Genomic DNA, 14,017 nt, shown 5'->3' on the forward strand with positions numbered 1-14,017 from the left:
TTTTTATCCTGCCCCTCAAAGCTAATCTGAAAATAAATGTCTTTTCACCTTTCTCACTCACCCCTTGTTCAATCATGTTTAAGTGAGGTGCTATTATCCAGCAGAGCACTGATTGGGAAGTTGCAAAACAGAAGTTAATCATTTCTGCTCTGTATATCAAACAATGATGTTTTATCTTAGCAATGATTAAGCATGTTGGCATTATTAGGACTTTAAAATCTCAGGCATTGCAGACCCTCTTCAAGAACTATTCTCTAGTGTAGATATAGTTAAGGTGTTCCCACTTGTCAAAGGTGCAGCACTCCAAAAACTTGTGATTTCAAATAAACCTGTTGGACTATAATCTCGTATTCAGTAACTTGTGACTTTGACCAGCAGGAATCCACAGGGCCAAATGGCCTCATTCTGTGCTGTTAATTCTATGCCATTTCATGGCCTTTTTCAATCATGCTATTGTTTTATAATAATACAGTACTTCTTAAATTCCCTCATTCCCATTGCAATACAGATCTGCTTGAGAGGTTACCATGGTTAACGAGACATTCCGCTCCTGGGATCCGAAGTTTGAAGATCAGGCGATTAATGTGAATGTGGGAGGCCTGAAGAGAAAGCTCCGATCCAGCACCCTGTCCCGGTTCCCCAACACCAGACTCGGGCAGCTATTGACCTGTGACTCGGAAGAGTCCATCCTCCAGATATGTGACGATTACGACGTGTCAAAGAAGGAGTTCTACTTTGACAGACACCCTGGGCTTTTCCCGTACGTGTTAAACTTTTACCAGACCGGGAAGCTGCACATGATGGACGAGCTCTGTGTTTTTTCCTTTTCGCAGGAGATTGAATACTGGGGCATCAATGAGTTCTTCCTGGATTCCTGCTGCAGGTACCGTTATCATGAGCGCAAAACCGAGAGCAGGCGGAAAAACTGGGATGACGAGAGTGACGTGAGCAGCATTGACACCTCTCCAGATGAGATCTCGGACTTCAACCGGGACTTGCTGATATTCCAGGGCTTAAAGTACGGGAATTGCAGGAAGCAGCTGTGGCTAACCCTGGAGAATCCAGGCTACTCCATCCCAAGTCGGCTTTTCAGCTTCCTCTCCATCAGTGTGGTTCTGGGCTCCATTGCCACCATGTGCATCCACAGTATGCCGGAGTACCAGATTCTAGACCAGTACGACAACGAGATTGATGATCCCAGGTTACAGATCGTGGAGCACTTCTGCATAGCCTGGTTCACCATGGAGGTCTGTTCCCGCCTGCTCTTGAGCCCCAACTTTAAGAGGTTTTGCTTTCACCCGCTCAACATGATCGATATAATCTCCATCTTACCGTTTTACTTCACTCTGCTGGTTCATCTGATCTTCGGACGAACAACAGATCTGGAAAACCTGGGGAAGGTGGTCCAAGTCCTGAGGTTGATGAGGATCTTTAGGGTGCTCAAGTTAGCGCGCCACTCAACAGGACTGCGGTCATTGGGAGCAACTTTAAAGGTTAGATTGGAAATCTCCTAATTGTTTATAAAACAATGTACTGCAGGTGCTGGAAATCTTAAGCAGAAGTAGCTGGAGAAATTCAGCAGGTCTGGTAGCAGCTGTAGACAGAGAAACAGAGTTCGTGTTTCCAGGTCCAAGGACTGGAAAACTTTGTTTTGTAGAGAAAGTGGCCATTCAGCCCTCCAAAGAGTATCCCACCCATAACCCTTTATTTAGCATGGCCAATCCACTGATCCTGCACATCTTTGAACAGTGGGAGGAAACTGGAGCACAGCCACTCAAGCACAGGGAAGAACATACAAACTTCACACAGACAACCACACTTGGCACTCTGAGGCAGCAGGGAGCTATATGTTTTGCCCACCATAGATGTTTCCAGACTTGCTGTGTTTCTCCAGCAATTTATTTTCCTGTTTTTTAATCGTTTGACATTTTAAAATAAATTGCAACTGCTGACAGTGAAGTCAGTTTTCCTTTTTGAATTCTCTTCTGTGATTAAGTGCATTCAGGGCAGGTGATGGTGTACTGGTAATGTTACTAAACTAGTAATTCCCCTAGTGGCATGCTCTGGGGACTGGGTTTGAAACCCACCATGGATAGATAGTGAAGTTTGAATTTCAGAAGGATTTGGAATAAAATGCTAATTTAATATTGCTGATCATTTTAAGAACCCACCTGGTTCACTCTTATCCCTTAGGGAAGGAAATCCTTACTTATGACTTCAAGCCTACAGCAACGTGGTTGATGTACCTTTCTTTTTCTTCATACACAAGATGGGGGCGAGGCCAGCATTTATAGCCCAGCCCCAATTGCCCAGAGGGCATTTAAGAGGCAAACGCATTGCTGTGGGTCTGGAATCACATGTAGGCCAGATCAGGTAAGGAAAGGCATCTGGATGGGTATATGAATAGGAAGGGTTCAGAGGAATATGGGCCAAATGCTGCAAATGGGACTAGATTATCTTAGGATATTTGGTTAGCATGGATGAGTTGGCTGAAGGATCTGCTTCCATGCTGTACATGACTGTCTATGACTCTATGACATTCTGTCCTCCAGGCAATTAGGGATGGGCCATTAATGCTTGCCCTAACCAGTGGCACCCACTTCCCATGAATGAATTAAAAACTTATAAAATTATATAAAAATTATATTTCTGTCTTATTATCTCTGCCTGTTTGTATAAAGGAGCAATTGAAGTCTGGCTTATTGAACCATGTTAACACCAGAAAGAAACCAAATAACATAAGCCAGCGTTCTCTAAACCTTTCTCCTCTGTGATCCCATTTTGAGGTTGTTGCAATCTCTGAGTGAGAATGGGGGACTGTAGGGCTGGAGGGGGTGTTTCTGTGAGAGAGCGGGTTCAGGTAGAGACAGAGCTGAGCTGTCATAAGTCCATTGCTGCTCCAGGACTCACCATCAAAATATCAGCTTTCAACCTACTTTGGGAAACTCTGATGTAAACCTGGATACGCTGAATGACAGAAACATCGCATTCGAGGTGGTACAGTGGCTCAGTGGTTAGCACTATTATCTCACAGTGCGTTCGATTCCAGCCTTGGCTGACTGTCTGTGTGGAGTTTGCACATTCTCCCCATGTCTGTGTGGGTTTCCTTCCACAGTCCAAAGATGTGTAGGTTTAGGTGGGTTGGCCATGCTAAATTACCCATAGTGTCCCGGGATGTGAGGTCTAGGTGGATTAGCCATGGGAAATGCAAGGTCATAGGATAGGAAGGTTAGGAGAGTGGCAAGCTCTTCGGAAAGTCAGTGTGGACTTGATGGGCCAAGTGGTCTGTTTCCACATTATAGGGATTCTATGATTAGAAATCACAAAGTTATTAATTTGTGTATTTTCCATCTGAAGATATTTGCATTAGTATCATCAAACCAATTTAACATTATTACTCTGGCTAAAGGCATTCTAGCAAAATAGCACCAATTATATTGATGTTAAAAGACTCCTCACTAGAGGATAATGAGAAAGAATTTCAGAAATCTAATTGAGGAGTTGATGCATTCGATCCTGATTAATATACTCAGGAGTCCATTACTGGCTGGAATCTAATCAAACAGATAAAGGGTTTTGGAGAGAAAATGCTGGACAACAGTCACTATAGATAATATTAAAGTTTTACATTTAGATGCATCTCTATCTTTTCTGAAACTCCAAGTGTGTATCTCTTCAGTCAGATTCCTGCCCCACATGCTGTAACACTACACTTTTATCAAGGTCATTGATGTCTGTGACAAAGCTCAAGTTGAACTCTTCCTGTCATAGAAACACAAAAAATAGGAATAGGGATTCAGCTATTTGAGCCTGCTCTGCCATTCAATATGATCATGACTGGGAGAGTCACAGAGCACGGAAATAGACCCTTCGGTCCAACCACTCCATGCTGACTAGAATCCCAAACTAAACTAGCCCCACTTGCCTGGGCTTGGTCCATATCCCTCCAAACATTTCTATTCATGTACTTATCCAAATGTATTTTAAACATTGTAACAGTACCTGCATCCACCACTTCCTTGAGAACTTCATTCTACTCATGAACCCTTCTCTGTATAAAAAAAATTGCTCCTCATGTCTTTTTTAAATCTTTATCGTCTCACCTTAAAAATATGCCTTGCAGTCCTGAAATCCCCCACCCTAGGGAAAAGACACCAGCCATTCACCTTATCTAGACCCCCAAGATCTTATTAACCTGGGTAAGGTCATCTCTCAATGTCCTATGCTCCTGTGTAAAAACATTCTAGCCTATCCAGTCTGTGGACTCTGCTTCATCAAGTGTGATGTAGACAGTGTCATTGCTAATGCAGAGGTAGATAGATTCTGCACTAATAAGGGTGTCAAAGGTAGCAGTCAGGAAAGTAATGTTGAGACCACAATAAGATTAGCCATGATCTTACAAAATGGTGGAGCAGGTCTGAGGGGCCGAATAGCCTCCTGCTGTTCCTAATTTGTATGTGAAGAGATGTACATGCAAATCCGCAGGTTCCCCTCAGGAGCACAGTAATACATCATGCATCATTTGGTGTGTATCGTTATACAATGAGACACCACTGCCCTTGTACAATCACACAGGACAATCTGCTAGTGCAAGTAAAATCATTTACTGTCATTTATAAAGGGCATATTGCTCAGCAGCAATGCACAATATACTGCTTCACCCAGGTCACAATCACTTTCAAATCCCAGACTGGAATATCAGCCTGTATTTATGACTGATTTGATGTGAGCTTTGCCCCATACACTCCTCTGCAAGTTAGGATTTGTATAAAAACATCAACATTTATGTAGCACCTTCAAGACAGCAAAACATTTCATGACGCTTCACAGGAATGTGATCAAAGTATGACATGAATCCAAATTGGGAAGGATTGACCAAAGGGTTAGGTTCTGAAGAGGGGCAGAGAAGCAGATATCCAAAAATCTTAAAGGGGACTCCCAGAGATTAAGGGCTTGGTACTGAAGGCATAGCTGTAATTAGTGAAGTAATTTAAACTCAGGGATTACCAGAACTAGAGGAAGAGAGAGATCTTGAAGGGTTCTATAAGGTGACAAAGGTAGGGATAGAGGAAGTGATGGAGGCATTTGGACACAAGGGTGAGAACTTAATGATTGAGGCACCTCATATTTCACATCCTCCAAATCACCTTACCCCAGCCACATCCAAGGGTTGGATTTACAGCTTGTTGTGATGACTCTGTGGTACTGATTGTTCATTGTTTCTCCTTTAAAGCACAGCTACCGAGAGGTCGGGATCCTCCTGCTGTACCTGGGCGTAGGAGTCTGTGTCTTCTCTGGGATGGCATATACAGCTGAGAAGGATGAAGACGTCGGACTAGACACCATTCCAGCCTGTTGGTGGTGGGGGACGGTGAGCATGACCACGGTGGGCTACGGGGATGTAGTACCCATCACCGTGGCGGGCAAGCTGGCCGCTTCGGGCTGCATCCTAGGGGGCATCTTAGTGGTGGCATTACCCATCACCATCATCTTCAATAAGTTCTCCCACTTCTACCGACAGCAGAAGGCTCTGGAAGAGGCGGTGAGGGGCAGTCGCCTGAAGGGAAGTGAGACGGGGGATGATGGAGGGACAGAGGGGGAGATGTCGGAGGTGGAGGAGGAACAGGGACCGGCACACGACCACGGATCTCGGGACTCCGACAGACTGGAGAACAAAGCACCAATCGCGAAGTAAGACTGTCCAAAGGACAGGGCAGAAGTTTTATAGAATCTATATTAGATTGCAGGTCTTTTCCAAGGAGGATTCTGAATGAATAAGGACTGTTGTCAAAAAAGAAATAAACTCGCTTGCCTCAACCACAGCCCTCAATCTCTCCAGAGGAAACTGTAAATATGACCCAAAGTCAGCCAGACTCTAGAGGGCCTGGTGCAATAAATGATACAATCATCTGGTTCTTGCTGTTTGGCACTACCTTGGGTCAACCCTGTGCCAAGATGCTAAACCGCGACCCTAACCCAGTCTTTCCCTCACAAATGTAGCCATGAAATATTTATTGTCCATTACTAACTGCACATTGCAATAACTAAACTGCAACCCCATCACGATAGTTTTCAACAGGGAGATCTGAGTGAGTAGTCGTGTGGTTATGTGGAAATCCTCATTTCAATAACTTGGATTCAGAGCTGACCAGTCCTAAACAATTTATGTTGTCTCGAATTTTCAGTGATTAACTGTTGGGAACTGAGTTTATGGTCATTTGATTTGAGTAACACAAGGAGAGATCTGCTTCAGTTACCCGACTGAAAGAAAGCTCTGGAGCATTCATAAAAATTGATTATCTTTATAAAGTTAGCATCTCATTATCCTCATTCCAATCTTCTTTCAGACATAGCAAATAAAACAAATTCCCCTCTGGTGTGCTTCACCCAGTCAGAGTGTGAATAATCAATCTCACCCTCAATGCTGCTGTCTCTCCCTTTACCAGTGACTGACCTATACTATCTTCTCCCCAAGAACCTCCTGGAATATTTTCATGAACATTGTCTCTTGTTTATACAGAAGGTTACAGAGTTCCTGCCGACAATAGCCTCCAATTGCTGTTAATATGGAGGGTGCGTTTATCCCTTACAATCTAAAATCTAAACGTGCCCCATCAATAGGAACAGAAATTTGCTTTTAAATTGCACCTTTAACCCAGTTGAGCTATGTAAAGCACTTCAGATTGGCATAATTTAACGGGCCAGGTCAGGCAGGATGGGCTGAGTGGCCTCATGTCCTGAACACCTCTGTGATTCTGTGAATTTGATATCAAGCCACATAACCTGGGAGATGAGGACAGGTAGCATTTTAAGGTCATTTTTTAAGGAGCATCTTAAATGAGGAGCAATGTGGAGAGATAGAGTAGTCCAGAGATGAAATTCCAGAACTTGGGATTTTTAAAATTTCCTTGGTGGGATCTGGGTGTTGCTGGCTGGGGCAGCATTTACTGCACATTCCTAGTTGCCCTCAAGAAGTTGGTGGTGAGCTGCCTTTTCAAACTTCTGCAGTCCATAGACCCACAATGCCATTAGAGTGGGAATTCCAGGATTTTGATCCAGCGACACTAAAGGAACAACAATATATTTCCAAGTTGATGGTGCGTGGTTTATACAGGAACTTGCTGCTGGTGGTGCTCCCATGTATCTTCTACCCTAATCCTTTGAGATGGAAGTGGTCGTGGGTTTGGAAGGTGCTGTCTAAGGAGCCTGAGTGAATTTCTGCAGTGCAGCTGCTATCTCTCGCTCCAGAATAGAACACACAATTGCATGTTGCCACATTCACTTGGACTCTGTGAATAAACACATTCCCATCACACCACCTTGACTGTTAGTCAGATCCCAGATAATTTCATTTACCAGTTCTGCTGCCCTTTTCATTCGAGATGAAAGCAGTCATGCGTTTGGCATGTCTAAGGATCTTTGGTGAATTTCTGCAGTGCTTCTTGTAGATAGTACACATTGCTGCTGCTGAGTGTTGGTGGTGGAGGGAGTGGATGCTTGTAGATGTTGGAAGCCAATGGAGGAAATAAGGATGTGCTAAAAGCTAGAATTGGAAATCCGTAACCCTAACCCAAGAGCTGCTTAGCAATCTCAGAAGCTTGTGGATCTGGAGGAGGGTCAAATTTTGAACGCAAGGATCAGGAATTTTTGAAATTTATTCATCAGACAACAATATTGTTGGCTAATATTACCCCCTTCCTGAGTCACCCTGGAAAAGGTGATGGTGATCTGCCAACTTGAACCACTCTGGACACCCACAATGCTGTTGGGAGGGAATTCCCGGATTTGGCAGAAGTGCGTACTGCAGATGCTGGAGACTAGAGTCAAGATTAGAGTGGCACTGGAAAAGCACAGCAGGTCAGGCAGCATCCGAGGAGCAGGAAAATTGATGTTTTGGGCAAAAACTCTTCATCAATTCCAGGATTTGGCCCAGTAACATCAAAGGAACGGTGATATATTTTCAATGAAGTCTAATTGGCTAGCTTTCTCAAAGTGTTGTCACAGACTCAATGGCCCAAATAGCCCTGTTCTGTGCTCTATCATTCTGTGATTCATATTTTGGCAGCTGATACATAAATGCGATCTGCATATCTGAAACCTCCTCCCTCAGCAAGACACATTTATCCATCTGGTGTGAAAAATTAAACCGTTCCATCAAGTTATCAATACCAGAGAAGAATCCAATTTTCTGATTGGATGCCAAGCTTATAAGTAGTCAGCTTTCAGTGTCGGAAGGTATAAAATCTTCCAATTACCATAATGACCTTTGCTGTTTCTTTTTCCCTTGTAAAAGTTATTGCAAACTATCAGATCAATGAAAATGATTTAAAACCATCGTGAGCAGAGTCTTGAAATAATAATGAGGTTAAAGCTGCTGATGGCTATTGATATAACACAATTGATTCTATTCCTCTCCGATATCCGTATCATTCTTGTCAGACAACGAAGATCACTCAATCATTGCTGAACTGACTGAGTGCATCAGAAATTATTGGACTGTTGTTCTGTCCAGTTCTCTGCCTGAGTCAAGATCCTATTCAACCCATCATGCTCTCCATCCTGGAGGCAAGCAGCAGATCCTGAATCCAGCTCCAGCATCCCATATTCCTGCCAGCCAATAGAGCCGCCCTATCCCCTAAGTTAAGCTGAGTTTCTGAGGAGTGTACATTTTTACATGCATGTTATAATCTGAATAGTGATGGTAGAGTCACCAATTTTCTCTCCATGATACAGCTGATCAAGAGTCCTTGCAGTTCTTACTGCCTGTCTTTGATGTGTGTGTGTTGGGAAGATGTTTAGGATGATCATCAGCAGCCTCTGCGACCATCACATCCTGGAGAAGGTCTTGAACCCAGATTTAAAGACAGGAACGCTAACCCACTGTGCCTCAAGACCTCCCTTCAGATTATGCCATTCCAAAATTAAATAACATGGTAACATAGAAGATAGAATTTGACCTTTCCAGCCTGTTGGACCATTCAATATGATTATTGCTGATCACTGAGCTCACGACAATAGCTTCACCCTCTCTCCCTCTCACCGTATCTCTTGATCTCTTTAATCACAGGAGCTATATCTACCTCCTTCTTGAAACAATATTCTACAATATAATAATACTATTATATTTAACTATTAATATAGGTGATTAGAATCTCAGTTACAGGCTATTTAATTCCAACAACACATCCGTATGCATATTTATGTACATATAGAGAACATCATAGAATGGTTACAGCACTGAAGGAAGCCCATTCTACCCTTCAAGTCTCTGCTAGTTCTCTGTAAGAATATTTAAGTGGTCCCAGTCCCCTAAATGTTTCCTTGCAATGTTAGTTTTCCTCTTCTGGTGTTTGTCTAATTCCTAATGAAATTGCAATTGAATCTGGCTCTGGTACTTTCTTAGGCACCCCATTCTAGACTGTGGCCAGTCAATGCATTAAAAAGTTTCTTTGTGTCACTATCATTTGTCCCTCATCTTCAGCTGATGTCCTTTGCTTCACGATCTTTCCACCATTGGTAACAGTTTCTCCTAACCTACTTCAGTCTAGACCCCTCATTATTTTGAATGCTTTGATCAAATCTCCTTTCAACTGTCTTCCGTCCCCAACCCTGACCAGTCACACACACACACAGAAACGCACAGTCAGACACACACACACAGATGCACAGTCACATACACAGACAGACAGACAGACACACACACACACACACACACAGACACATACATAGACACACAGACAGACAGACACACACACACATATACACACATACAGACACATATACACAGACACACACACAGACACACACACACATACCGACACATACACAGTCACACACATACATGGACACACACACACACACACACAGATATACACACACACAAATAGACACACACACAGAAATACAGACACAGACACATCCACACTGACACACAGATACACACACACAGAAATACAAATACACAGACACATAGACACGTACACAGACACACACAGACACGTAGACACGTACACAGACACACACAGACACGTAGACATGTACACAGACATACACAGACACACATGCACAAGCACACACATTGTAAATGGAGCCAATATGGACAATGCTACAGGGAACAATTGTGTCTTCATCAGATTATTGATAGCTGTTGGGTTAGAAAAATGAGTCTGGGGCATTCTCCATTGGGCTCTGATAGTGCCTGGACAAAGAGAACAAAACTGTCTCTGTGTGACTCCAATTAGTTAATGTCACCTAGAGACATGAGAAGGTGTCCCTCCTTTGTCTCTCCTCCAGATCCACATTCTGGTGACATTGGAGCTGAGGTGAAGATTTCCTCTTAGCGTAAGATGTAGCAAGAAAACTAGAAAGTTGTCTGATAAAAGAGCTGTTAAAACTCACCTAGCGACTGAAAACATCCAGCTCCTACTCTTGTGCATGACTATAAGGGAGTGTTTATCTGAGGATGAAACTATGTTATGCCTGACCCCCTTCCACACACAGCGTCCCCCCCCCACCCCCCAGAACCCTTGCTGCCTAGACTGGTTCATTTCCTTTGGGAATGTGTCATTTTTCTTTATACTGTCATGGGGCTGTGAGTGTTGCTAGCTGGGCCAACATTTCTTGCATATGCTATCATTTTACACCTTATTGGAAAGAAAACACAAAATGTTTTAAAGAATCCAATGAAGATTTAGATTTATTTGGCAGCCTTTCTCAGACTACCCCAAAGCAATTTTTGATGTGTAGTCACTGTTGTAATGTAGGCTATGTGACAATCAATTTGCTCACATCAACTCCCACAAACAGCAATGTGGGAATGATTATATATCATCTGTTTCAGTGATATTGCTTGAAGGATTTTTTTTAAAAGTTATTCATGGGATGAGGGTGCCTCTTTCTAGGTCAACATTTATTGTCCATCCCTAATTGCCCAGAGGGTAGTTAAGAGTCAACTACATTGTTGTGGGTCTGGAGTCACATGTAGACCAGACCAGGTAAGGATGTCAGTTTCCTTCCCCAAAGGACATTAGTGAACCAGATTGCTCCCACTACCCCCTCCCAATAATTAACAATGGATACATGGTCACCATTAAACTCTTATGTCCAGATTTTTATTGAATTCAAATTCCACCATCTACTGTGGTGGGATTTGAACACAGGTCCCCAGAACATTCCCTGGATCTCAGGTTTAACAGTCCAGTGATAATACCACTAGGTCATCACTTCCCCATTGGCCCAGGCACCAATCAGATTTCTAGGTAAAAACAATGACTGCAGATGCTGGAAACCAGTTTCTGGATTAGTGGTGCTGGAAGAGCACAGCAGTTCAGGCAGCATCCAAGGAGCAGTAAAATCGACGTTTCGGGCAAAAGCCCTTCATCAGGAAGGGCTTTTACCCAAAATGTCGATTTTACTGCTCCTCGGATGCTGCCTAAACTGCTGTGCTCTTCCAGCACCACTAATCCAGAAACCAATCAGACTTCACCTGCTCTTATTTGAGTAGTGCTATGGGAGGCCAGACTTGGTCATGGTTTAAAGTCCCACACGAAAGGCAGCCCCTCTGACAGTGTAGAGCTCTCTCAGCAATGCACTGAAATGTCAGGATATATTTGTTACATTCATTGTAGATGGAGCAGAAGTAAACCAACAGCCTTCAGGAACAGATGCATGAAACAACAGAGCCACATCTGATATCAAGCAATTAAATTCCAAAAACATTGAGTACTCTTTGTGGAACAGTATGGCTTATGTCATACTGCTGACCTGAAGGGAGACAATCTTGTACAGGACACAATTGGATCTTCATGATTCTCACCCTTCATCCTTGAAATCTATGGCGCTTTCCCCTTCACTTGTTACCTAGTGAGTCACACAGGAACAGGAAGAGGCCATTCAGCCCTTTGAGATGTTCCACTGTTGTCTTGGATCATAGTTGATCCGCATGTTCATTCATTTACTTGTGTTGCTCCCACATCCATTCATACACTTGCCTGAAATCTGTCAATGTCAGTTTGGAGATTTCAATTGGCTTCCACTATGTGGAGAAACGCTCGCCGATATCACCATTGAGTGGCTTGGCTCTAAATTCACAGTTTGAGCTCTGTGTTCTGGAGTGCGAAACATAAGGAATAGTTTCACTCTATCCATCCTGTCAAATCATTTAATCTACTTAAATATCTCACTCAGATCTGCCCTAATCTTCCAAACTCAAGGGAATACAAGCCTCGTCTATGCAACCTCAGAATTTAACTCTGGTGTCATTTTAATGTGTCTGTGCTGTACGCCCTCTTAAACTGATATATCTTTCCAGAGATGCAATGTCTAGCCTGCACACATTAGTCCAGATGGATCTAACCAGAGCTTTATACAACTGTAGCATAAATCCCTTTTTTTTATCAGCTCTCATCTGATGAAGGTGAACAAGGGACAGGGGTCAGACAGATCAAGTTTAAAATGGCACATTTCTGTGCATCCTGTGGGATTTGTGCGTTGCTGACAAGCGCAGTATTTATTGCCCATCCCTAGAAACTGGTGATTAACTTTGAGAAAGCAAGTGTTCACTCATGGAATCTTCTGAACAGGACAGAGGGGTTTAACTTCAGCGGTATGGTCCCCTGACCCTTGAGAAACTGCGGATGAAAGACAGAAGAGTGATCAAACCTTCCCAAGGGTTGGAAATGTTCAGATTAATTAAAGATTGAATTGAAGCCAAGAGCTGTTGAAATAAATTAAGCTGTGACGAACAAACCAAAAATGTTTTTAAAAATGTGCAGTTAATGCACCTTACAGATACACTGGGAATAACACTCATAGATATTTAATAGTTTCCATCTCGATTGGAGCACCATAGAGATACATGAATATTCAGAGTAAATAATAACAATAATATTCAGAATAAAGTCGTTCTAGTACTCGCAAGTGAATTTACATGCATTTAACATTATCTATGCATGCTATGCAGGATTGTATATCAGTATTGTATCCAATAAACAATGCCATCAGTGCTATATCTGGATTTATTGCTGTCTGTCACTGAACAAAAATGCACTCAAATATTTCGTTGGAAGAACAAAGAATCAAGGTCAGACTAGCGGGGATGTCCATAAGCTATTCCACCAGGGTGCACATCACTTCAGTCTGTGATCCTTTTGTTTTTGAGATGCTGGAGTTGCTGGATTGGCTGACAGCCTCAATTTCCCCTTGAGAAGGTGGTGCTGAGTTGGCCTCTTGAACCGCTGCAGTCTGTGTGCTGTAGACAGACCCACAGTGCTGTTAGAGAGGGACTTCCAGGATTTTGACCGAGCGTCACTGAAGGAAGGGCAATGTATTTCTGAGTCACAGTGGTGAATGGCTTGGAGGGGATCCTGCAGGTGGTGGTGTTCCAATGTATCTGTTGCCTTTACCCTTCTAGATGATTGTGGGTTTAGAAGGTGCTGTCTAAGGAGTCAGGATGAATTGTAAATTTTACGCACTGCTGTGACTGTGTGTCAGGGCTTGGAGGAATGGACGCTGAAGGTAGTGGATGGAGTGCCAAACAAGTGGACTGCTATGCCATGGATGGTGCTGTTGGAACTGCAGTCATCTGTTAAGGGAAACTTTACTATCACTTTCCTGATTTGTGTGTTGTAAATGGTGAACAGAGGTTAGTTTCTTACTGCAAAACTCCCAGCCTCTCACCAGCTGTTGCAGACCCAGCAGATACACAATCTCCAACATGTTGGGAGTCACAACTACCGGAATAAAGGCAAAATGCAGCAGACACTGGGAATCTGAGACAAACACAGAAAATGCAAAAGAAACTCAGCAGGTCTGATCGCATCTGTGGAGAGAAAGTCGGGGTTAACATTTCAAGTCCAATATGACTCTTCGTCAAACTCAAGCTTTCACCTTAGACTTCACCTGATGAAGGGGCAGTGCTCTGAAAGCTTGTGATTGCAAATAAACCCATTGGACTATGATCTGGTGTTGTGTGACTTCTGACTTTGTCCACCCCATGCCATGGGTCACACATTTAAGA

General features: G+C 43.1%; 1 protein-coding gene across 5 annotated transcripts in view; it reads left to right on the forward strand.

Moving 5' to 3' along the window:
* Positions 1-11,304, forward strand: part of LOC140462848 (delayed-rectifier potassium channel regulatory subunit KCNS2) — a 52,906-nt gene extending 41,602 nt beyond the window's left edge. For all 5 annotated transcript variants that reach the window (XM_072556222.1, XM_072556217.1, XM_072556219.1 and 2 more), the window contains 2 exons: positions 509-1,493; positions 5,234-11,304. In XM_072556222.1, coding sequence (XP_072412323.1) covers positions 528-1,493; positions 5,234-5,695 — 1,428 coding nt within the window. In that variant the 5' untranslated portion in view covers positions 509-527 and the 3' untranslated portion in view covers positions 5,696-11,304. The remainder of the gene's footprint in view (positions 1-508; positions 1,494-5,233) is intronic.
* The last annotated feature ends 2,713 nt before the right edge of the window (positions 11,305-14,017 follow it).

The sequence above is a fragment of the Chiloscyllium punctatum genome, chromosome 37 (assembly GCF_047496795.1).
Source record: "Chiloscyllium punctatum isolate Juve2018m chromosome 37, sChiPun1.3, whole genome shotgun sequence".
NCBI classification, from domain to species: Eukaryota; Metazoa; Chordata; class Chondrichthyes; order Orectolobiformes; family Hemiscylliidae; genus Chiloscyllium; species Chiloscyllium punctatum.